Raw genomic sequence first — 26,087 nt, forward strand, 5'->3', positions numbered from 1 at the left:
ATATTACCATGAGGCCCGTTTGAATCTCCGTTTCCTCATCTATAAAATGGTATGATATCTCTGCTATGAGGATTAAACCAGGTAATGCACTTAAAGGGCCTGGCATAGAGAAAGGACAGTTATCATTGGTCTCAATGTCAACAGGTGAGCATCCCCTCATATGCAGAGGAGGCTCAATTAAGATATGGTTAAACTCAACTCCCAAATCACTTTTTTTTTTTTTTTTTTTTTTTGACACAAAGTCTCACTTCGCCACCTAGGCTGGAGTACAGTGGCACAATCTTGGCTCACTCCACCTCCAAGGTTCAAGTGGTTCTCGTGCCTCAGCCTCCTGAGTAGCTGGGATTACAGGCATGTGCCACCATGCCCAGATAATTTTTGTATGTTTAGTAGAGACAGGGCTTCACCAGGTTGGTCAGGCTGGTCTTGAACTCCTGACCCCCCAAGTGATCCACCCGCCTCAGCCTCCCAGAGTGCTAGCATTACAGGTGTGAGCCACCACACCCAGCCCCAAATCACCTTTTAAATGTGATCACTGTGGGTTATCATGCTCATATTTCCAAGCCTAGGACAAATGCTCATTTTTGGCTTCTAGGCCATTGGTGTTCCAGGACAAGATAACAGCCCCACCTGCCAACTAAGCCTGAAAACCTGTAGCGGGGAAAAGGTACTTCTAGGCCGGGCATGGTGGCTCACACCTATAATCCCCACTTTGGGAGGCCGAGGTGGGAGGATCACTTGAGCCCAGGAGTTTGAGACTAGCCTGGGCAATATGGTGAGAGCCTGTTTCTATAGGAAAAATTTTTTAAAATTAGCTGGATGTGGTGGTGCGTGGTCCCATCTACTCAGGAGGCTGAAGCAGGAGGATCACTTGAACCCAGGAGGTCAAGGATGCAATGAACTGTGATTGCACCACTGCACTCCAGCCTGTGCAACAGAGTGAGACCCTGTCTCAAAAAAAAAAAAAAAAAAAAAAAAAAAGATAGTACTTTTATTCCCAAAGATGTGGAATTAGTCCGAAGTCTCGGTTGGGGTTGAGGTTATAGTTGATGAGGGAGCCTGAGACAGCTGTGAGGCAGCTGGAAGAAACTGACCTATCACATGTCCAGGGAGAAGCCTTAGATGAACTCTGGCCCCACCGTGGTTAGCTGTGTGGCTTTGGGCAAATCACTGAGTCTCTCTGAACTTCTGCTTCCCAAATGATCAAACAGGGAGACAAATTCAAAACTACCACTCGGGGCTGCTGTCAGAGGACATACACATGAGTGCTTGATAAACTGGTAAATGCAAAGCAGACAGGAGGTGGTCTTGCTAAAATGCCACAGTGTGAGGAAAGGGGACGCTCCACCACTGTCTACCCCTGACCCCCAAGGGCACTGCTTCAGACCTGCAGGTTAGCGTTTTCTTCCCAGAACTATGAGAGAGTATAGACAACAGTGAGTCAAATTCTGGCCCTGGCAGCTTGGTGCTGGCTCACAGGGCACTCAGTAGCCCTGATGATTTTACTTCAGGACAGCCCATCCCCTGACCCAGGCAGCAGACCCTCACAACCCTCTCTTCTTCCCAGATCTGTCCTTCAATAACATTGAGACCATTGAAGGGCTGGATACACTGGTGAACCTGGAGGACCTGAGCTTGTTCAACAACCGGATCTCTAAGATCGACTCCCTGGACGCCCTCGTCAAGCTGCAGGTGTTGTCGCTGGGCAACAACCAGATTGACAACATGATGAACGTGAGTGGCCGCCCAGCCCGCCCTCACGCACACCTGCAGGGCCTTGGCGCGCCATGGGTTGAGTGGGAGTTTGTGGCGAGGGGAAGTACAGGCTGAGTATTCCAGATCTTCTCATTTTCCTGGAAAAGCCAGGAATCCAGATTACTCCACGAGGGATTTGCTAATGTTTAAATACCACGCTTAACCCAACAAAATTCATCGGAGAGCACTAGTTTACAACGTCCACATTAGTGGTGGTTCTTTCCCTGAATCTTGCACTTATGTAACAAACATTTGCTGAGACAAGTACCTATTAATGTTGGGCATATGTCCTGTGCTCACTGGGAACAGAGACAGACAAGATGTGGTCCCTTTGGAGTGACCAGCACACACCCCATAGTCAAGACACAAGGAGACAAGAAGCCAGTGTCCCGAGGAACAATAAAACAAGGCCTGTGGGTGGTAGGAGGGCACCCTGAGGCTTAGGGGTGTGCACAAGTGGCAGTGGACACAGCTGGGGGTGTGGCGGCAGCTTTAAGGGTCCTGTGTCAGAGGCGATACATCAGATGGCTCCTGGCTTTTGCTTCTGCAACCCACCAACCCTGGGGGCTATCCAGTAGCCTTTAAAGATTCCTTTTCTGCTTAGATCAGTCAGGTGGCCTGGGTTCACATCCCAGCTGCAGGTCATAGTGGCTTAGATGAGTGGCCTGGGAGGGTCAAGCACTGAGTTGTGACCGGCATGTAAGTCTGTCCAGCAGGACCAAACCCTGGAGGCACTGTAGTCTCGGAAGTTTGCCCTGCACGCCAGACAGGAGCATCTAAACCCAGCCAAGGGTCAAGCCTTCTATGCCTCCGTTTCCTCACCTGTCAGATGGAGACGATGGCCATGAACCCCCTGCCCAGGCCCTCACAGGAATCAAGTGGGGTCATGAATGTAACACATTTGGTTCGGTGTCAGGCTGGAGTATGTTCCTAACAAATGGAGGACTGTCGTAGCTGAGGGCCTTCCTGTGAGTGTTGGGATGAGGGGAACTTGATGCAGACTCACTGAGAGATGACTAGAATTTGCCATCCAGCAGAAGGAAAAGGCTTCCCAGGAGGAGGGAGTGGTGTGAGCAAAGGCCTGGAGGCACATTGGGAATGCCTGCCTGCACTCACCGTTGAGGAGCACAGGGTCCCTGGACGAGGTCAAAGGTGTGTGGTACAGGGTGGGGCTATGGATGTGGCCGGGCCTCGCCACAGTCAGTCAGGATGGCCAGAGAAGCAGTGGGAGCCGAGGAGGCTTCTGTCTGAGATGTATTTGGGGCAGGTCTACATTCAGGAAGGAATCCATCCCCGTGAGGATGGATTTGACGGGGATTGTGAGAATGGGTTACCCCAGGACAGTGCCACCAGAAAGGATACTGTACCTGCAGGTAAGGGAAGCTGGCCCCAAACTGGCTGGAAGCAGAGGTAAGGCAGGGACTTGCATGCAGGTGGCTGGTTTGAGAGGTGGCTTCAGGAAGCTGGAGTAAGAAAGGCAAGGAAGAACCAACACACAGGTGTGTCACTGAGACCGCTGCCGCAGGTGATGAGGGAGGATTCCCCGGGGCCTCGGAAGTGTCCAGGATGCCTCCCAGAAGTGACCATCTAAGGACAGGAGCCTGAGGCATTGATCCCCCCACCAGCTGAGGGAGATCCCAGGGGGATTGGCTTCCTTGCCACCTGGCTTTTGGGCTGGGTGGGCTTCTTTGGCTTCAGGGACATCTCTGAGGCAGAAAGTGAGTAATGAGGTAGGACACTGCCAGCTAAGGTCTCTCATGGCTACAGCTGAAGCCGGAGGTAAGCTGAGCCCCTGCGGCAAACAACAAGGACATTTAGTGGCGTGCTAATTGGCACTGCAAGGAAGGGGTGCTTATCAGCAGAGCTTCAAGGACGTGAGTTCCTTCTGCCTGTGGGCTCTGCTGTCCTCAGCTTCTCCCCGGAGGTTGATTCTCTTATGGTCGCAGTCAAGGACACGAGCTTCCTTGTCTGCATCTAGCAGGATGGAGAGAGCAAGAACTCTCCTTCTCACAGTGGCCCTTCAGTCTGATCAAGCCACCTCAGGGTCTACACTGACCCTCAGCCTAATATCATGGCTGGGAGATGGCCAGGCTGGGCTTATGTGAACAGCCTGGGGTGGGAGCACTGAGCTGTCACTAGCAGTTCCGCCAGGTCAAGCCACAGAGGTGGTGCAGTCTCAGAAGTTTGCCCCGCATGCCAGGCAGACAGCATCCAAACCCAGCCAATACCCTTTGCAGCGCTCAAGTCCTGATTGTCCAGCCTGCTCTGCCCTGTAAGGGCAAGGAAGCCAAATGCTTGCCAGCAGGACGTCTGGACGAGGCATGGAGGGCACAGGCGAACACGTCGAGAGCTGAGATTTAGTCAGCCTGTGTTCAGATCTCAACACTGTCACCTACCAGCTGCCTGACCTTCGGCCAGTGACTTTGAGTTCTGGGTGCCCATTTACCCACCTGTAAAATGGGAATGATAGTAGTTCCTACTCCATACGGTTGCTGTGAAGATGGATCCATTAGAGAACCTTTTGTGCTTGATACAGGGCCTGGCACGTAGTAAATGCATGGAAAATGACAGTCAAGAATATTCAGATTAAGAGCTAACCCCAAGCAACTCCAAACCTTGCTGCTTGAAACTCTGAGATTGAGCAGATGTTCCTGTCTTGGTGGGTCCTACACCCCAGGGCCCACATGTGAATGAATCTCCTCTGTTTGTTTTCCTCTGGACATTTGGAAAGTTTAATGGAGCTGAGACCCTGTCCCTCTGAAGGGCCAGGCCTGGGCATGAGAGGGCATGGACGGTGTGAGGTAGACATGCTTGTGCCCTGCTGGGACACCCCGCTCTTGCCTTTCTCCCATCCTGCCCCTGCAGGGACTGGGCAGGAGGAAATCCCATCACCCTTTCCCAGTGGGGGGCTGGGCACCAGGTATTCCCTCTGGAATATGGGAGAAGCTGGTAAAGCCCATCCGCAGAGAGAAAGAGGATGGAAGATGACCCATGGGGACAAGCTGCTGGGGAATGCTGCGATGTCTGGGTCAGGTGCTCCCGAGGTCTGACTGTATCCCAGGGACCCTGGAGACCCTAAATGCTCTTCACCCAATCAGGCACTAGCCCTCTTGATGACCTGACCCGGAGAGTCCTGACCGATACTTCTCAGGTACTAGCTCCTAACCCCAAGCATCTTTTATTTTAGTCCTTATCTGCGCTGTTTATCTGGCATCTAATTATGTACTTTCTTATCATTTATATATTTATTAGGCTTATTTTAATTTCTGCTCATTGCATTAAAAACAGATGTTTAAGCAGAATGCAGGGCACACAGAAAAGAGGCTCACTCACTCCTGGCCTCAGTCCTTCCCTTCCAGAGGCCCCAGCCGCTTCTAAGTTACATGTGTGTCTTTCCAAGAGTCTTGTGTTAAACATTGTGCATGATTGTCACATCTGTCCAGCTACCCTTCAAGCACCTGCCTTTGGTGTCTCCTTTCCTCCTGAGTCATCAGCTCGCCCTCTCTGCTGGCTCATTCCATCACTCAGGTGCAGCATGATGTGAGTTCCTAGTTCCCTCTAGGCAGGTGTCAAGGTTGTTTCCAATCTAGTGCCATTACACACAGTCTGTAGTGGACGTTCTTAAACAGGGGTCACTTTGTACCTGGATAAGCCATCTGCAAGATAAACTAGAGAGGAATTGCTAGGTCAAAGGGCATGTGCATTTTAAATTTTGACAGATCTTGCCAAGTGGAAGTGGAACTATTTACAAAGCCACCAGCAATGATGAGGCAGCCTGTCCCCTCTCACCTTCTACAACACACTTTGTGGAATCTTGCTGGGAGATCTCTTAAAAATTAAATCAGATCCTGTCTCCCCGCCTCCCCACCCATATACACTTAAAACTCCAATGGTGGCCAGGTGCAGTGGCTGACGCCTATAATCCTAGCACTTTGGAGGCCGAGGTGGGCAAAGCCTATTATCCTAGCACTTTGGAGGCCGAGGTGGGCAGATTGCCTGAGCTCAGGAGTTCGACACCAGCCTGGGCGACACAGTGAAACCCCGTCTGTACTAAAATACAAAAAATTGGCCAGGCGTGGCTACTTGGGAGGCTGAGGCAGGAGAATTGCTTGAACCCGGGAGGCAGAGGTTGCAGTGAGCTGAGATCACGATACCACTGCAACTGCACACCAGCTTCGGTGACAGAGTGAGACTCTGTCTCCAAAGAAAAAAAAAGAAAACAAACAAAAAATCCAATGGCTTCCACCATCCTTAGAACAAACTGAAGGCAGGGGCTCAGTGGCTCATGCCTGTAATCCCAACACCTTGGGAGGCCAAGGAGGGCGGATCACTTGAGGCCAGGAGTTCAAGAACAGCCCTGCCAATATGGCAAAGCCTTGTCTCTAATAAAAATACAAAAACATTAGCCAGGTGTGATGGCATGCGCCTGTCGTCCCAGCTACTCGGGAGGCTCAGGCAGGAGAATGACGTAACCCAGGAGGTAGAGCTTGCAGTGAGCCAAGTTGCGCCACTGCAATTCCTGCAGCCTAGGCAACAGAGCGAGACTCCGCTAAAAAAAAAATTTCTAAACTCTTGACCTGCATGGTCTTGCATGAATCAGCCCCTGACCTTGTCACTACTCCCATCTCAACTTCTTCCCAGCCTCCTCCCCACCATGCTGCAGCCACCCTGGCTTTTGCTCAGTGCCTGGTATGTGCCAAGTTCTTTGCTGCCTAGGGCCTTTGCCTGTGCTGTCTTGGCTTCCAGGAATGTGCTCTCCTCTGCTCTTCTGTGCTGGCTCCCTCAGGTCTCACATTAAATGTCGCCTCCCCCGAGAGACCTCTGAATCTCCTAACTGAAAGAGGCCTCCCTGGTATTTTCTCTCAGGGTGCCATCTTGATGTTCCTTATAGCACTTAACCCAAACCATAATGATTTTATTTACTTTTTTAAACATTTGGCCGGGCCCAGTGGCTCACGCCTATAATCCCAGCACTTCGGGAGGCCAAGGTGGGCGAATCACTTGAGGTCAGGAGTTTGAGACCAGCCTGGCCAACATGGTGAAACCCTGTCTCTACTAAAATATAAAAATGAGCCGGGTGTGGTGGCGGGTGCCTGTAATCCCAGCTACTCCTGAGGCTGAGACAGGAGAATTGCTTGAACCTAGGAGGTAGAGGTTGCAGTGAGCTGAGATCACACCACTGCACTGTAGCCTGGGTAACAAGAGCAAAACTCCATCAAAAAAAAAAAAAAAAAAAAAATTAAAAGAAAACATTTTTCCCCCATTCCTAAAATATAAGCTCTTGCCCTAAGGGCAGGGACCCCATGGGCCTTGTTCCCCACTGTATCTTCATAACCTAGCAGGTGCTGGAGGCCTGCTAGGTGACTACTAGTGTTTGCTGAATAAATGACTGAAAGAAATTCACTCAGAAAAGCATGCTAATTTTTTTTTCTATCTTTTGCATAGTACAGTGTCTAGATGCTATCCAATGAAGTTTTTTGTTGTTGTTGTTTTTGTTTTTTTTCTTTTGAGATGGAGTCTCGCCCTGTCACCCCAGGCTGTAGTACAGTGGTGCAATCTCAGCTCACTGCAACCTCTGCCTTCCAGTTTCAAGCGATTCTCCTGTCTCAGCCTTCCAAGTAGCTGGGACTATATAGGTGCCCACCACCACGCCTGGCTAATTTTTTTTTTTTTGTATTTTTAGTATAGATGGAATTTCACTATGTTAGCCAGGATGGTCTCGATCTCCTGATCTCGTGATCCCCCCGCCTCAGCCTCCCAAAGTGCTGAGATTACAGGCGTGAGCCACCGCACCCAGCCGAAATATTGCTTTTTTAAAACACTTTTTTGCCATTACTTTTAATGGCAAAAACCACAATTACTTTTGCACCAACCTAATATTAACTGCCTAGTTAACGTTTTCCCCATTTTACTAAAAATAGAGTGTAGGGAGAATAAATAAAGTTAGTGGAATGTTCCCCTGGCTGTTATCCAGGGAATTCAAGGTTAGCCATAAATTGGGTTCCATTTAATTTAAGATATTTGTACCTTTCATGGGACTTCACAATCTAAAAAGGCATGCCTGGCCAGGTGCAGTGGGTCACGCCTGTAATCTCAACACTTTGGGAGGCTGAGGTGGGTGGGAGGATTTATTGTGACCACGAGTTCAAGACCAGCCTGGTCAACATAGCAAGATCCCATCCCTACTTAAAAATAAAATAGGGCCGGGCATGGTGGCTTATGCCTATAATCCCAACCCTTCGGGAGGCCGAGGCGGGTGGGTCACTTGAGCCCAACAGTTTGAGACCAGCCTGAGCAACATGGCAAAATCCCATCTCTACTAAAAACACAAAAATTAGCCAGGCGTGGTGGCACGTGCCTGTAATCCCAGCTACTAGGGAGGCTGAGGCACGAGAATCACTTGAACCTGGGAGGCAGAGGTTGCAGTGAACCAAGATCGCACCTCTGCACTCCAGCCTGGGTGACAGAGCAAGACTTCATCTCAAAAAATTAAATTAAATTAAATTTAAAAGATTTTTTAAAAATAAAAGGGTATGCCTATACTAGTAACAGCAACTAAAACTACCATTACTGAATAGGTGTCAGGCACTCTTCCAGTGCTTTTCATAGTTTATTTCATTTGGTCCTTACAACACCTGTAACACATATGATATCCTTATACCCATTTTACAGATGTGGACATCGAAGCTCACAGATGCTGGGTAACTTGTTCAAGGTCTCACCATGTGGTTCAGCAGACCTGAACCATGGTCTGCTGGTTCTTTGGAAAGCCCATTTCTGACGGAAGGTCTCGGTACTGCTTCCCAGCCTGGAACACCCCCCATACCTGCACATGGCCTGTCAAACCACCCAATGCTGATGGTGCTGTGGCCAGGCTGACTCTGAAACAGTACCGAGGAGGGAGGTGCAGCTGTGTTTTCAACTCTGTGGCTGCCAAGAAAATGGGCCTTTCTCGGACTGGCGCGGTGGCTCATGCCTGTAAGCCCAGCACTTTGGGAGGCCGAGGCGGGCGGATCACGAGGTCAGGAGATCAAGACCATCTTGGCTAACACAGTGAAACCCCATCTCTACTAAAAATTCAAAAATATTAGCCGGGCGTGGTGGTGGGCGCCTGTAGTCCCAGCTACTCGGGAGACTGAGGCAGGAGAATGGCGTGAACCCGGGAAGTGGAGTTTGCAGTGAGCTGAGATCGCGCCACTGTACTCCAGCCTGGGCGACAGAGCAAGACTCCATCTAAAAAAAAAAAAGAGGCCGGGCGCGGTGGTTCACGCCTGTAATCCCAGCACTTTGGGAGGCCGAGGCGGGTGGATCACAAGGTCAGGAGATCGAGACCATCCTGGCTAAGACGGTGAAACCCCGTCTCTGCTAAAAATACAAAAAATTAGCTGGACGCGTTGGCAGGCGCCTGTAGTCCCAGCTACTCTGGAGGCTGAGACAGGAGAATGGCGTGAACCCGGGAGGCGGAGCTTGCAGTGAGCCGAGATCACGCCACTGCACTCCAGCCTGGGTGATGAGCAAGACTCCATCTCAAAAAAAAGAAAAAAAAAAGAAAAGAAAGAAAATGGGCCGTTCTCCCTTTTTCTCCCCAGATCATCTACCTCCGGCGGTTCAAGTGCCTGCGGACGCTCAGCCTCTCTGGGAACCCTATCTCTGAGGCAGAGGATTACAAGATGTTCATCTGTGCCTACCTTCCTGACCTTGTGTACCTGGACTTCCGGCGCATTGATGACCACACAGCAAGTATCTGCCTCTCAGTCTCCCAGCCCTGTGAGACACAGTCCTCAAGCCCCCAGGTTTCTTGGAAAAGGGGCATTGAAGAGTAGCTTTCCCTGCCCACAACTAGGAGAGAAAGGGCAGCTCCCTCTTCCTCATCCCTTTACCTGCCTCTGTCAGAGTGATTCCAGCAGCACCCTTGTGGGTACTGTTTCGTGCGGGTTCCCAGGAGCCAGGCCTCTTCCACACACTGTCCCAGGGCCACATCACAGCTGGCCTGCCCTGTCTGGTTTTCCAGATGAAGAAGCTGAGGAGGGCCGGGAGCAGTGGCGCATGCCTGTAATCCCAGCACATTGGGAGGCTGAGGCGGGAGGATTGCTTGAGCCCAGAAGTTCAAGACCAGCCTGGGCAACATAGGGAGAGCCCATCTCTACAGAAACTAGCAAAATTAGCCAGGTGCGGTGGTGCACATCTGTAATCCTGGCTACTCAGGAGGCTGAGGTAGAAGAATCGCTTGAGACCAGGAGTTTGAGGCTGCAGTGAACTGAGAAGATGCCATTGCACTCCAGCCTGGGCAACAGAATGAAAAAATTTAAAAATTAAAAAAGAAGTTGAGGAGGCTGAAGGAGGGCAAACAGTTAGCCAGGATCACTGGCTCAAGGCCAAGCCAGGATTCACCCCAAATTGGTGTCATCCCAGGAGCAGTATTAACAGCTGAGCTCCAGAGGGAACCAGGCCATCAGAGGCTCAGGCCTGCCTCTCAGGGGCGGAGTCAGGGCTGGAGGTAGAGACCTGAGTGTCATCTAAGGATTGCCAATTGGCAGTACTTGAAGCCATGGTACAGGTGGTATCACCTGGGGCACGTGGAGTGAGGTGAGAAGGGGCAGGGACTGAGTTCTAGAGGTGCCAGCATTCCCCACCAGGTGCAGGGGGATGAGCCAGTGTGGTGGAGAGAGCCAAAGGCCAGACCCTTGTGACCAGCCCTATGACCTCAGTCTACCTCTGTCCTGTTGTCCTCCTTCCCCCAAAAAAGGCCAGAGCCTGCTGAGGACTGTTGGGAGTGAGAGAGCAAGTCCTCTGTGGAGGACACCCAGTCTGGGGCGAGGGGAGCACTCCATTGCTGTGGCTCCTGCCCTGGGGTTGGCCCCGGGAACCCCAGCCTGCCACGCTGCCTTCTGCTCCTCCTGGTCTTTCCCTGATTTCCCTGCACTCACAAAAAGCTGGTGAGGGTCATCAGGAGATGGGCATTCTCATCCACGAGACCTCATGGCTTTCACAGCCTTCACGCAGGCCCCTATGCAACACCCCTGCCCACACGCAGGAGGCTGCAGTGTGGCAGAGGAGGCATGGCAGAGGTGGCGTGGCTCGGAGGAACCTCCTGTAACGATGCCACTCCCATTCCCTGGTCAGAAAGAGCTTGCAGAGGCTAAGCACCAGTACAGCATCGATGAGCTGAAGCACCAGGAGAACCTGATGCAGGTCCGGCTGGAGGACGAGCAGGCGCGGCAGGAGGAGCTGGAGAAGCACAAGGTACCGCTCTGGCAGGCTGCACGCCCTCGGCCCTGCTCAGAGATGCCCACAAGAGGGCACTGATCAAGTAAAACGGTCCGCAGGGATCCCCAGGCTCTGAAAACAGAAATCACGCTCCCTCCACAGGGCCTGATGCCCTCTCCCCGCCTGGCTCGTCTGCTCCCTGCCCCAGGGCCAGCTCCATCTCAGTCCTGACCCTACCCCTTATTGGCATTCCTACCTCCAGCTGCTGGAGAGAATGTGCTAAAAACAGTCTGTCAGAGGCCCCTTCAGACCCTTAAGGCAGTTCCCCATGACATGCCAGAAACGGCTCAGGTCCCTTAGCCCAGCATGGCCCTGAATTCATGACTGGACCCTGTTGACCTCTCTCCCACTGGTCCCCACCCCTCCTTGCAACCAGACTGAGCCATGTGTAGCATTCTGGAAACAGCCTGCAGTTTTACGCCTCTGCACCTCTGCACATGCCATTCTCTTTGCCTGGAACATGCCCCTCCTGGCCTGCCTTCCTCACGGGCCTGTGAGACGATGCAGGAGCCCCTGACAGGAGCCGTCCTACCTAGGTGTGTTTCTGCCCGCAGACTGCGTTTGTGGAACACCTGAATGGCTCCTTCCTGTTTGACAGCATGTATGCTGAGGACTCAGAGGGCAACAAGCTGTCCTACCTGCCTGGTGTCAGTGAGCTCCTTGAGGCATATCCTTCCGAGTTCATGGCTGTCTCACAGCCTGTGCCACCAGCCTGCCTTGGCAAGACTCCTTCCACTCTGGGCCTCAGTTTCTCCATCTCTCTTGTAAGACCCTGGGAGGCAAAATCTCCACTTGAGAGTAATGTACCCAAGAGGCAGTTCAGAGCTAGGTCAGCTGAGCTGCATGGGGGAGATGCTATCTGGATTGCAGGGACATGTGGAGTATCTGGTCAGCGTGGCATGGGCTGGCCATGTTTGGCAAGCCAGGTTTTCAGCGGTGGAGAAGTGGATTGAAATGTGTTCTCATTAGCCGTACTCGCTTGTCCCTGTTGTGCATTTGGATCTGGTATTTATCATTTTCTCAACCACCCCACTAGGCAGGTACCATCATTAACCCCATTTTATAGTTGGGGAAACATAGCTTGGCTGTCCAGGGTCACCCCATTAGAGGCCAGCTTTTGAAGCTTTGTCTGTGGGGCCTGAGAAGCTGATTCTTTCCCCAGTTGCTTGGAGCTCAGAGGATGTGGCTGGTACCTGTCATTAGGGCCATGGCCATGACCACCGACCAATGGGCTTAAATTGTGAGCTGAGGGACTCAGGACAGAATCAAGGAGCTCCTGGATCTGAGAGCTCTGAGCTAAGGCATCCAGTCACAGATGAGTCTGTGGAGCCACCTTCACTGGATAGAGAGAAATTCACTCAAAAACCTGACCTTCTGGGCCTGTGAGGTGGCTCATGCCTATAATCTCAGCACTTTGGGAGGCCAAGGCAGGAGGATTGTTTGAGGCCAGGAATTTGAGACTAGTCTAGGCAACGTAGTGAGACCCTATCTGTATTAGTCTGTTTTCACGTTCCTGATAAAGACATACTTGAGACTGGGCAATTTACAAAAGAAAGAGGTTTTGGGTTTTGTTTTGTTTTGTTTTGTTTTTTTGAGACAGCATTTCGCTCTTGTTGCCCAGGCTGGAGTGCAATTGTGCAATCTCAACTCACTGCAACCTCTGCCTCCTGGGTTCAAGTGATTTTCCTGCCTCAGCCTCCCAAGTAGTTGGGATTACAGGCATGTGCCACCACACCTGGTTAATTTTTTCTTGTATTTAGTAGAGACTGGGTTTCACTATGTTGTTCAGGCTGGTCTCCAACTCCTGACCTCAGGTGATCCACCAACCTTAGTCTCCCAAAGTGTTGGGATTACAGGCGAGAGCCACCATGCCCAGCCAGAAAGAGGTTTAATTGGACATACAGTTCCACATGGCTGGCGAGGCCTCACAATCATGGCAGAAGGCAAAGAGGAGCAAGTCACATCTTATGTGAGTGGTGGGCAAAGAAAGAGCCTGTGCAGGGAAACTCCCATTTTTAAAACCATCAGATCTCATGAGACTCATTCACTATCACGAGAACAGCGCAGGAAAGACCCACCCCCATAATTCAGTTACCCCCCACCGGGTTCCTCCCAGAACACATGGGAATTGTGAGCGCTGCAGTTCAAGATGAGTTCGGTTGGGGACACAGCCAAACCATATCACCATCTCTCAAAAACAACCAAACACACCTGACATTCTGGAAAGAATGAGGGCAGGGTGGTGAGGAACAGTGAACAGCAGAGCTCCCGGGCTGGGTTGTTTCTGCCAGCTGGTGACCCAGGTTTGCCTTGGCTGTAGCCCCGTGTAGCCATGTGACTTCCGCAAGGCATTTCACCTCTCTGGGCATCAGTTTCCATCCCACAGGATCACCAAAGTCCTGTGGGCTTTACCTTCCTGACTCCAAGGACTCCATGTGCCAGGCTCTTTTGCACCCTCAGCTGCAGATGAGGAAACTGAGGCCCAGAGAGGTGAAGTGACTTGCCAGGGTGGGTCCTAGAAGCAGTGGCAGAGCCAGGACTTGAACATCCCCGGTACAACTGCAGCAGCTGAGCACCAAGACAGGCCCTCAGTAAGGGTGCCCTTCCAGATAGCAAACAAGAGACAAATGCACACTGCCTGCTTCCCCAGCTGGGACCGGCTCGCAGGCTCCCAGGTTCCCTAGGCCTCTCTTCTGGGACCTCTCTGAGCATGTCTGCCTTCTGCTCTGTAGACTCCCCAGTGGTCTCTGCCTCCTTCCTTCGCACAGGCCCCGTTCCTGAATCCCTCAGGCTGAGGGTGGGGATGCACCAAACACACATTGTATCTACATCTCAGTCCTGGATCTCTGGGCCTTTGATTTCTTCATCCACCAAATGAACCACATGAGACCAGGAGTTTGAGTCCCACACACTGTTGAGTACACAGTGCCAGGGTTGCCAACACCTTTGCCATGCCCTCCGCAGCCTGCTCCTGAAACAGCTGTGGACTTCCTTAACAGCCACTCACCTACAAGGACAAGTTTGTCATCATCTGCGTGAACATTTTTGAGTATGGCCTGAAACAGCAGGAGAAGCGGAAGATAGAGCTTGACACCTTCAGTGAATGTGTCCACGAGGCTATCCAGGAAAACCAGGAGCAGGGCAAACGCAAGATTGCCCAGTTCGAGGAGAAGCACTTGTCGGTAGGCCCCGAGCCTCCTGAGGCCCTCCCTGCCTCCCGCTGGAGGCCCCCCCTGCTCTTGCCACCCCCACTGTAGAGGGGCTGCAACTCCTGTACCCTCTGATGACCCCTGAGGCCAATGGTTATTGTCCCCATTTGCCAGAGATCACACAGCTAATCAGTGGCAGAGCCAAGGCCCGCCTTACCCCAGCCCCACCAACTACAGCTCCCCACCACTTGACGTGTGGCCTGTGGATCTTTGTCACACAAAGCGCCCTTGGGATTCAAGGTCAGCTCCACCCCCCAACTTATCATCATCGTTACTATTAATAACGGTATTAGTATTACCATTACTATTTTGACAGTAATGATTACCGTCCTTTTGTTCATTCATTCATTCCTTTAATAGACGTTTTCTGAGCTCCACTCTCTGCCTGCTCCTAGGAAGCTAGAGCCACACTGGACATGGTTCCTGCCCTTGTGGGGCTCAGACCCAGGCCCAGGCCCCAGCCCCGACCTGAGCAAGCAGAGGAATCAGTGCCATCCTGGAGGGAAGCCTGGGGAGCCTTCGGGGTGCCCTAGGGGCACCTTACCTCAGGCGGGGGAGTTTAGGGAAGGCTGAGGCTCACAGAAAAAAGAAAAATTGATGGAGAGGAAGGGTGTTCTTCCACCCCCTAGGAGCAGCAAAGGAGAAGGCTCTGGGTGGTCAGGACTTGGCCTAACCAGGCCATGGGGTCCAGCCCAAGCAGAGGCCATTGGGAAGGGCACCAGTCTTTGTATTTGATGGCAGCTGCGTCTTTGAGTTGGCATTACTTTTAAAGACAGGATGCTTAGCCTATTGTAAATCACAGATCTTTGTGAGACGCTAAGGAAAGCTGTGGACCTTCTTTTTCCTCCAAAAACTGTTCACACACACCAAGCTTGCTTGTAGCATAAGGGGCTTTAGGAATCCCATAAGGCCCTTCCTTGTTGTGAACTTAAAGTAGAGCAAAGTCCCTCGATGCGCAAGTTCAGATCTGATGGAGTCGATGATCCACTCCCAGGTGCTTCCCGCCTCCCCCACAGCCACCCTCATTCCTGTCTCATTAACCTCCAGGGCCTCACACACTGTGTGATTTAATTCTCAAGACCCTCCTTATTATATTTTAGGGAGCAGGGGTTACTGCGTTCAACCAGAAGTTCAAAACTGTCAGCAGAGGAATACATTTGGCTCACATATGTGTTTTATTTGGCCTGTGTAGGGTTTTAAAACATTTTGAACATCCTGCTGACATTAGAAACTAGCAGATTTCGCAGAAAAATTTGTGGTTGCCAGCTTCTCTGGAAGCAGCTGTCATCAGGGCTTGAGTGGCAGTTGTCCCCTCTGGACAGGTCATGTCTCCAGTCCCCCCAGTCTCTGTCCAGCCTTTCTTCCTGACATTTATCTGGTCCCTGTAGCCACTGGGCTTGGGAGTGTCAGCTATCTGGCGCTTCCTGAGGCCCGGTGCAGGGACCCAGCCCCTCAGCAGCGAGTCCCTCTGCAGAAGTAGGATGTGGGCCATGCCAAGCCTGATTTGGAGCATGGAACGTGCCACTTGCTCCTCCATTCAGGCACCTGCCCTCAGTGCAGGCCAGCTCCTCAAAGGCCACCTCAGACGAGCTGACTACCCTAGTGCTCCCCTTCTAGAGCCAAGAGCAGTGGATCCAGCCCAGCCTGCACGCAGAGTCCCCGGGCCCTGGAAATGTGCTCACATCCAGGCCCAGCAGCACCCACTTAGACTGGGGCGTGGCCTGGCACAGGGATTTTCCATTGTTCCATGGGTGCTTTCCATGCACAGCCTAGATAGAGGCCAGTGACTTAGAAGTTCCCAAGACCCCATAGGCCCTGCAGATCCCCAGTTCCCTCCCTGACAGGCCCTCTCCTATAGTTTTTCCTACGCTCCTCCCACTCACCCCCATTAGGCCTCATCCACTGCACACAGCGCGCTGCTCCAGGTGCCCAGTGAGCCACATTTCAGGGTCATGGTGCAGCCATGTAAGGCTTGGGGCTCAGGCAGACTCCTCACTGGTGACCCAGAGATCCATTATTGACCCTCTCCTAGCCTCCGTTTCCTCATTTGCAGAACAGAGATAACCACCTCGAAGAACTGTAGTGAGAAACAGAGACAGAGAGGGAAAGCACTTGTGCAAGGCCTGGAGCAGAGTCAGCTTAAAAGGATGACAGCATGTCTGTGTGTAGTCAGCTGCACTCTCGAATGGGTGGTGTGTGCACATGGCACAGACTGAACAATGGCCACCGGGGGATACGGTCTCCCTCCTACTCCTGTATCTGTGTGTGTGTGTGTGTGTGCGTGCGCGCGCACGCGTGTGCGTAGCATGCCCTATTGTGTACTTTGCTTTCCTATGTGTGTGTGTGACCATAGCATCCCTGTTCTGTACTTTGCTTTCCTGTGTGTGTGAGCATAGCATGCCCTATTCTATGCTTTCTTGTGTATGTGTGTATGTGTGTGTGTGTGTGCACTCATAGCATGCCCTGTTCTGTACTTTGCTTTCCTATGTTAGGTATCTTGGAGAGCCTTCCAAAATGAAAAAGTTGCTTCATTTTTTTATAATTAAAATATCACATTGCATGGGTGAGCCATAATTATTTAGCCAGTCCCTGTTGATGGACAGTTAGGTTTCTTCCCAACCTTGTGCTCTTTTAGTGTTCCACTGAATAAGTTGGTGCAAGTTTGACCCGCAGGATGAAGTCCTAAAAGTGGAAACTGTGCATTGGTTTTTTTCATGGTTATTGTCCAACTGTAACCCACAGAACCTGTACCTTCCATAGCCATCATCAGGCCAGTGTCACAGGCTTCCTCATTTTGCCAGTCTGTGCACCCTGAGTATGCATTTATTTTCTCTTAAGTAGGGGTGAGCAATACATGTTTTACAACCATTTGTGTTTCTTATTCTGTGAATTATTTGTACTTGTATTTTGCCCTTGCCCACTTTTCTATTTGGTTTTTGGTTTCTGTCTCTCTCTCTCTCTCAAATTATTTATTATTACTATTTTTAGAAACAGGGTCTAACTCCATTGCCCAGGTTGGAGTACAGTGCACCATTATAGCTCACTGCAGCCTTGAACTCCTGGGCTCAAGCAATCCTCCTGTCTCAGCCTCCTGGGTAGCTGGGACTACAGGAACACAACACTACACCTGGCTGTTTCTTTCTTTTTTTCTTTTTCTTTTTTTTTTTTTTTTTTTTTTTTTACATATAAGTATAAATTTACTTTATTTTTTTATTTATACAAACTTATGGGGCACGTGTGAAATATTATTACATGTATATAATGCGTAATGATAAATCAGGGTATTTAGGGTGTCCATTAGCCAAATACAATACATTTTTTTAAGCATAGTCACCCTACTTTGCTATCTAACATTGAATTTTTTCCTTCAGTCATTATCTTTCTACCCGTTAAACCCACTTCTCTTCATCCTTCCCCTACCCACCTTTCCCAGTCTCTGTTTTCTACCTTTCCATTCTCTACCTCCCTGCCATTAAGCCTTTTTTTTTTTTTTTTTTTTTTTTAATTATACTTTAAGTTCTAGGGTACATGTGCATAACGTGCAGGTTACATATGTATACATGTGCCATGTTGGTGTGCTGCACCCATCAACTCGTCAGCACCCATCAATTCATCATTTATATCAGGTATAACTCCCCAATGCAATCCCTTCCCCCTCCCCCCTCCCCATGATAGGCCCCAGTGTGTGATGTTCCCCTTCCCGAGTCCAAGTGAGCTCATTGTTCAGTTCCCACCTATGAGTGAGAACATGCGGTGTTTGGTTTTCTCTTCTTGTGATAATTTGCTAAGAATGATGGTTTCCAGCTGCATCCATGTCCCTACAAAGGACGCAAACTCATCCTTTTTTATGGCTGCATAGTATTCCATGGTGTATATGTGCCACATTTTCTTAATCCAGTCTGTCACTGATGGACATTTGGGTTGATTCCAAGTCTTTGCTATTGTGAATAGTGCCGCAATAAACATACGTGTGCATGTGTCTTTGTAGTAGCATAATTTATAATCCTTTGGGTATATACCCAGTAGTGGGATGGCTGGGTCATATGGTACATCTAGTTCTAGATCCTTGAGGAATCGCCATACTGTTTTCCATAATGGTTGAACTAGTTTACAATCCCACCAACAGTGTAAAAGTGTTCCTATTTCTCCACATCCTCTCCAACACCTATTGTTTCCTGATTTTTTAATGATTGCCATTCTAACTGGTGTGAGATGGTATCTCATTGTGGTTTTGATTTGCATTTCTCTGATGGCCAGTGATGATGAGCATTTTTTCATGTGTCTGTTGGCTGTATGAATGTCTTCTTTTGAGAAATGTCTGTTCATTTCCTTTCCCCACTTTTGGATGGGGTTGTTTGTTTTTTTCTTGTATATTTGTTTGAGTTCTTTGTAGATTCTGGAAATGAGCCCTTTGTCAGATGAGTAGATTGCAAAAATTTTCTCCCATTCTGTAGGTTGCCTGTTCACTCTGATGGTAGTTTCTTTTGCTGTGCAGAAGCTCTTTAGTTTAATGAGATCCCATTTGTCAATTTTGGCTTTTGCTGCCGTTGCTTTTGGTGTTTTAGACATGAAGTCCTTGCCCATGCCTATGTCTTATACACCAGTAACAGACAAGCAGAGAGCCAAATCAGGAATGAACTTCCATTCACAATTGCTTCAAAGAGAATAAAATACCTAGGAATCCAACTTACAAGGGATGTAAAGGACCTCTTCAAGGAGAACTACAAACCACTGCTCAGTGAAATCAAAGAGGACACAAACAAATGGAAGAACATACCATGCTCATGGATAGGCAGAATCAATATTGTGAAAATGGCCATACTGCCCAAGGTAATTTATAGATTCAATGCCATCCCCATCAAGCTACCAATGAGTTTCTTCACCAAATTGGAAAAAACTGCTTTAAAGTTCATATGGAACCAAAAAAGAGCCCGTATTGCCAAGACAATCCTAAGTCAAAAGGACAAAGCCGGAGGCGTCACGCTACCTGACTTCAAACTATACTACAAGGCTACAGTAACCAAAACAGCATGGTACTGGTACCAAAACAGAGATATAGACCAATGGAACAGAACGGAGTCTTTTTCTTTTTTTAGCTAGTCAAATTTAGCAGTGGGAGATTGTATACCAACTTTAGTGACACCAAATTTAATAAGTTCTGATAACCTACTACCATCGGACCAGACCTTTCTTTTTTAAAAACTTATTACCTGGCTGGGCATGGTAGCTCACGTCTGTAATCTCAGCACTTTGGGAGGCTGAGGTGGGTGGATTACCTGAGGTTAGGAGTTCGAGACCAGCCTGGACAACATGGTGAAACCCCGTCTCTACTAAAAATACAAAAATTAGCCAGGGTGGTGATGCACGCCGGTAATCCCAGCTATTTGGGAGGCTGAGGCAAGAGAATCACTTGAATCAGGAGGTGGAGGTTGCAGTGAGCCAAGATCGTGCCACTGCATTCCAGCCTGGGCAATAGAGCAAGACTGTCTCAAAAAAGAAAAAAAAAAAGTTATTATTTTGTAGGAGTTCTTTACAGATTTTGTCAGTGAAATTAAGGGCAGATATTTTTCCCGGTTTGTGTTTTATCTTGCAGTGTTGTCTGTGGTGCTTTTGCCATTCAGAATTAAAATTTTTTTGGCTGGGGGAGGTGGTTCACAACTGTAATCCCAGCACTTTGGGAAGCTGTGGCAGGAAGATCGCTTGAGCCCAGCAGTTTGAGAGCAGCCTGGGCAACACAGTAAGACCCCATCTTAAAAGTAAATACATACATAAATTTAAAAGAATTTTTAAATTTTTAAGGTAGTAGAATTTACCAATCTTCTGGTTATACTTGGCAAGGTCTCAGATTATTTATTAAAAATCTCCGAGGTTTGGCTGGACACAGTGGCTTATGCATGTAATCCCAGAACTTTGGGAGACCAAGACAGGCGAATCACCTGAGGTCGGGAGTTTGCAAGCAGCCTGGCCAACATGGTGAAACCCCGTGTCTACTAAAAATACAAAAATTCACTGGGCTTGGTGGCAGGCACCTGTATTCCCAGCTACTTGGGAAGCTGAAGCAAGAGAATCGCTTGAAACTGGGAGACAGAGGTTGCAGTGAACCGAGATCGCATCCCTGCACTCCAGCCTGGGTAACAGAGTGAGACTCTGTCTCAAAGGAAAAAAAAAAAAAAAATCTCCCAGGGTTTTTGCTAGCACTTTTATGGTTTAACTTTTTACATTTGAATCTTCATCAGTAATTTGTTTTCTTGTAAGGTTTGAGGTAGGGATCGAGCCTGGTTTTTCTCCAGAGAGGGTAGCTATTATTATGTCATTCACCTGCCTCAATCATGCTGTTACTCCATCCTCCTTCATGACTAGTACCAGGCATCAACAAAAACAAGCCAACATCACATCTGGTGTTGGTGGTAATCCAGGCCCTTTGCTGGTAAGCAGCTGGTCAGTGCTGTTTGGACCCCAGGTTGCCATATACCCTCTGAGCACCCCCTCATTCCAAAGGGCCCAGCATCTATTTAGCAGTAACTTCCACTTGCTCACTGGGGTTCTGTGTGGGTTCAATTCATCTCCTCAAAGACTGGAACTGTCTTCCCTTGCCAGGGTTTTTCCTGGCTTGTGCCTGTGATAGGCCTTTTATAGGAGTCTCTGATAGCCGAGCTCCACTGTGCGCCAGGTGCTTCCTGAACACGGCCTCTGATCCCCAGGACCCTGTAAGGCAGAGATGCTTCTCCCCATTTACAGTGAGGAAACTGAGTCAGAGGATGAAAGTGGGTCTCTCAAGGTCATACTGCTAAGTGACCCAGGCAGGATTCAAATTCAGGTCCACCTAAATCTGAAGTTGTAAGGCAGGTAAATTTTTTCCTCTAGCTTATCGGGGTCACTGACTGGGACCAAGAATTAAACTGACATAAGACAAACAAGAGAAAAGCATACAAATTTTATTGAGTAATTTTCACATGTACATGGGACCATTCACAAGCAAAATGAAGGCTCAAGAAGCCGTTAGGGCCGAAAGCTTCTATACTTGGTTGGACAGACAGTAGTGAATTGTGAGAATGTGACAAGATAAAGAGGTTTGGGCTAAGGCAGTTAATCGTGGAGAAGTGACGAGGCAGATGAGGGTAAGTTTCACAAGGCTTGTTCACACAGATTCCCCTTGGCCTGGACTCCCTCCCTCTGATGATAAGAATGGCTTCTTGGCTGGGCGCGGTGGCTCAAGCCTGTAATCCCAGCACTTTGGGAGGCCAAGGCGGGCGGATCACGAGGTCAGGAGATCGAGACCATCCTGGCTAACACGGTGAAACCCTGTCTCTACTAAAAAATACAAAAAAAAACTAGCCGGGCGACGTGTCAGGCGCCTGTAGTCCCAGCTACTCAGGAGGCTGAGGCAGGAGAATGGTGTAAAACCTGGGAGGCGGAGCTTGCAGTGAGCTGAGATCCGGCCACTGCACTCCAGCCTGGGTGGCAGAGCGAGACTCCGTCTCAAAAAAAAAAAAAAAAAAGAATGGCTTCTTGGCCGGGCGCAGTGGCTCATGCTTGTAATCCCAGCACTTTGGGAGGCCGAGGTGGGTGGATCACGAGGTCAGGAGTTCAAGACCAGTCTGGCCAAGATGGTGAAACCCCATCTCTACTAAAAATACAAAAAAATTAGGCAGGCATGGTGGCAGGTGCCTGTAATCCCAGCTACTCAGAAGGCTGAGGCAGAGAATTGCTTGAACTCAGGAAGCAGAGATTGCAGTGAGCCGAGATCATGCCACTGCACTCCAGCCTGGGCGACAGAGCAAGACTACATCTTTTAAAAAAAAAAAAAAAAAAGAATGGTTTCCTTCTCCTGGTACAGGGAGGGCACCTTTCCCATGGTAGACTTAACTCCTGCTTTCAGGAAGAAAAAGGGAGGTCAGGGTGTTTTCTTTGCACTTTCTGTTTTTAAGTATCTCTTTTTTTCTTTTTTTGAGACAGAGTCTCGCTCTGTTACCCAGGCTGGAGTGCAGAGGTGCGATCTCGGCTCACTGCAAGCTCCGCCTCCTGGGTTCACGCCATTCTCCTGCTTCAGCCTCCCGAGTAGCTGGGACTACAGGCGCCCGCCACCACACCCGGCTAATTTTTTGTATTTTTAGTAGAGAAGGGGTTTCACCGTGTGAGCCAGGATGGTCTTGATCTCCTGACCTCATGATCCACCCGCCTTGGCCTCCCAAACTGCTGGGATTACAAGTGTGAGCCACGGCGCCTGGCCAGTATCTCTTTTTTTTTTTTTTTGAGACAGAGTCTCACTCTGTCGCCCAGGCTGGAGTGCAGTGGCGCAATCTCAGCTCACTGCAAGCTCCTCCTCCCAGGTTCACCCCATTCTTCTGCCTCAGCCTCCCTAGTAGCTGGGACTACAGGTGCCCGCCACCACGCCTGGTTAATTTTTTGTATTTTTAGTAGAGACAGGGTTTCACCCTGTTAGCCAGGATGGTCTGGATCTCCTGACCTCATGATCTGCCTGCCTCAGCCTCCCAAAGTGCTGGGATTACAGGCATTTTTAAGTATCTGTAACTCAGAATAATCACTATGCCAAAGCAGCGTATTTTGGTGTGAAATGCTCTGAGCCCCATGAAAACCATGGCTGCTTCCACCCTGCCTACTAGCCTCTAATAAAAACCTGAGCTAACAGGGAGTGGGCACTTGCTAGTGCTCAAAGAGCCTCACATATGTTCTCTTACTTGTGTCAAGGGTAGGGGCTATCAATTGCACTTTACAGACCAGGAAACGGAGGCATGGAGAGGGTAGGTAGCTTCCACAAGCTCTCAGAGCCAGCAAATGGCAAAGCTGAGACTTGCACTTGGGCAGGCTGACTCCAGAGTCCAAATTCTTACCCACAAAACCAAATTGCCACCTGCCACTATCTAATTACACTTAGTTGTTGATTCCTGAAGTGCAGTCTATTGTTTCCAGAGTTTAAGTGCCATCCGAGAGGAGTCGGAACTGCCCAACGTTGAGAAGAAGATCCTGGAATGCAGTGCTGACATCAGTGAGTTGTTCAATGAGCTCATGATGCTGGAGATGCAGCTGGTGGAGCAGCTGGAGGTGAGGCTGGGCCCTGGGCACAAGTGCCAGGATCTGGGGATGCAGCTGCACATCCATAGGTGAACTGCAGCCTTCATGGGCACGCTTCTGCTGGAAACGTCCAGCATGACTCAGCATGGCAGGCTGCAGCTTTCTTGCTCATCAGTCCTGTGTTTGCTTTTGATACATTTTAATCATTTAGATTGGAAGTGATTCTTGTGGAAAATGAGAGGTGAGCTCATTCTTCTGAAATGTTCCCCCTATCCTGGAAGTCAGTGGGGAGAGGTTTTTGATTAGACCCCTGGAGCTATCCGGGGAACTCTAAAGGCAAAGTGGACCCCCACTTGGGGACCAAACAAAGACCCCTCCGCGTTGCAGCCTGCGGTTGCCGCTTCTCAGGCGATGCGAGGAGGCTGCAACTCAGCACTAAGTAGTGGAAATGAAAAGCGCCGCTGTCTGAAATTCATTAGCGGCCAGAGTGTGTGTTACAAGGCAGTGGAGGCTGGGAGTCTGAAGTGATGTGATGAATTGAACCTCATTGGATGCTGCTGTGGCTGGGCCAAGTGATAGCGCCTAATCAGTTCCTCACACGTCAAGTACACCTCAGACATGGGATAGATTTCCCCATCACATCACAGGGCAGGTGCTCCCTCCCCGCTGGGGAACGCAGGCACTGCAGAAGCAGCGCACAGTGCCAGGGGAGAATGAGGCAGCAGCTCCCAGCCTTTTCAGGCAAGGAGATTGCTTTTCAACATCCAAACGTTTCCCAGAACCCATGTGCCATCCTACTTGTATTACCGGTGACCAGAAAGCCACAAGGGCAATCATGCTTTTCAATGACCCTATTTTTATTCACAAGAACAGCACATGTATGTGTTTGAAAATAGTGCAATGTGCTCACTCTGCAGACAGTCCTTACGTTCCTATAGATTCCACCCCTGCCCACCTTGCAGCCCCTGGAGTCTATGGCAGATGGGGGTGGGGCACTTCCAGAGTGGCAGGCCTGGAAATCACATCTTCCATTGTTCCTTCAATCAACACTAAATCCCATTTGGGCCTTAGGTGCCTTGCTAACCACCACAAAACAGCAACTAACTGAAAGAGATCTGGGGTGACAGCCAGTTGCTACTGAGGGCCTCCTCTCGGCCAGGCACCTTGCAAAGCATTTTGTGTGAAGATTCATTTAACCTCACCACAACTCCACAACACAGGGATTATGCAGGAAACCTATTTCCCAGATGAGGAAGATGAGGCCCAAGGAGGTGAAATGCCTTTCCCAGAGTTACACGCAGTGCTGGAGCTGGGAATACTGACCCAGGCAGTCTAGCTCTTAGCAGCTCACTCCACTTTTTCCCTGGAGGTGATGCACAGATGTCACTGAGAAACCCAAAGGAGAGGGAGTTGGCTCTGTGTGTGTGTTCGGCAGGCAGGTAAAGGGAGTAAGACCAGGACAAGTGTTCCTGGCAAAGTTCCAGTGACAGACAGCATTAAACATTCAGATGGTGAGGGAGTTAATATGGTTGGAGAACAATTCTAGAGAGAGCAGAGGGGTCAGTTCACAACCATCTGCTCAGGAGGGTCAAGATGGGTGGTCTTTACCCCGAAGGTCTGTGATTAGAGGAGGCGGTTGCTAAATTCTAAGGAGCACCTTTTGCTCTGTGCTGGATGTCTAAATATGCATGTTAACTGTGTTCTTTAACATTTCCAGGAGACTATAAACATGTTTGAAAGGAACATTGTTGACATGGTGGGACTGTTTATCGAAAATGTTCAAAGCCTATATCCTTTCTGTGATGACCTTCCCCCATGGGGAGGTGCTACAGAGCCCCTGGGGTTGTCCTGGCCTCTGGACAAAAGAATGTTCCACAGGGTCTGAGGGGGTTTCCAGACCCTCAGAACACTGATGGTCTGTTAGAGCTGTGGTTTGGATGCCTAGAGGGACAACGTCCAACCTGTTTGCAGTAGGGTCCCAGTATGATTGTTCTCATATGGGTGATGTTCACTGAGAAATGAGCCCCCAGTGTTGCCAGCAAGCACACTCCGGTAACCCAGAGACAAGCGCCAGGAGCCTCCATGCAGGAGGGAGAGAAGAGGGTGATGGCAGGGGCCAAGGGTCCGTCCGAGGTGTGGGGCAGGGGTGGGGAGTCGGGGATGGCCCAGGCTGGGGTGCTTGTGGGTGGACGGTGCTGCCAGCCGGAATCTCCGAGCTGGCCTCGGACCCTTAAAGTCTGTCTCCGGCCCTCTGAGTGAATCAGGGACGCGCTGGGCCTGCTCTTCCCTGGCCTTTGCTTAACTCGGGGCTGCAGGATGGCCCAGTGCCGGGACCTGGAGAACCACCACCACGAGAAGCTCCTGGAGATCTCTCTCAGCACCCTGGAGAAGATTGTCATGGGCGACCTGGACGAGGACCTGCCTGACGACCTGCGCGCGGTGGGCGGGGCAGGCGAAGCATGGCGGGAAAGGGCGGGATGGAGTTGAACTGGGCGGGGCGGAGCGGAGCTGGGCGAAAGGGGAGGGGAGGGGCCTGACAGACGTGGTCCAACCCAGCTCTGTGGCTGGACTGAGGCCCTGTGAGTAAGCCTGACAACCTCCCAGAGCCTCGGTGTTCTCATCTGCAAAAGGGCACACTAACCTGCTTTACAGGGTTGCTGGCAGATAAAATAGGCTAACAAAGCACCTGGTGGGGCACCCAGTGGGGCCCAGTTAAAGAGGAGCTCATGATAATTAGATGGTTTCAACTTTCCAACAGGTTGGTTTCCAAGAGTTCAATTATGTGGAGGCTTCTGGCACTTTCTAAGAGAAGCAGTTACAGGT

At 50.1% G+C, this 26,087-nt stretch overlaps 1 protein-coding gene across 1 annotated transcript in view; it reads left to right on the top strand.

The window, feature by feature from the left end:
* Positions 1–26,087, top strand: part of DRC3 (dynein regulatory complex subunit 3) — a 49,523-nt gene that overhangs the window by 13,696 nt on the left and 9,740 nt on the right. The window contains exons 5-12 of the mRNA XM_023191739.1: positions 1,568–1,734; positions 9,345–9,491; positions 10,879–10,998; positions 11,577–11,689; positions 14,030–14,204; positions 23,163–23,294; positions 24,982–25,052; positions 25,580–25,703. Of these exons, the coding sequence (XP_023047507.1) occupies positions 1,568–1,734; positions 9,345–9,491; positions 10,879–10,998; positions 11,577–11,689; positions 14,030–14,204; positions 23,163–23,294; positions 24,982–25,052; positions 25,580–25,703 (1,049 nt within the window). The remainder of the gene's footprint in view (positions 1–1,567; positions 1,735–9,344; positions 9,492–10,878; positions 10,999–11,576; positions 11,690–14,029; positions 14,205–23,162; positions 23,295–24,981; positions 25,053–25,579; positions 25,704–26,087) is intronic.

Source organism: Piliocolobus tephrosceles, chromosome 16 (assembly GCF_002776525.5).
Source record: "Piliocolobus tephrosceles isolate RC106 chromosome 16, ASM277652v3, whole genome shotgun sequence".
NCBI lineage: Eukaryota > Metazoa > Chordata > Mammalia > Primates > Cercopithecidae > Piliocolobus > Piliocolobus tephrosceles.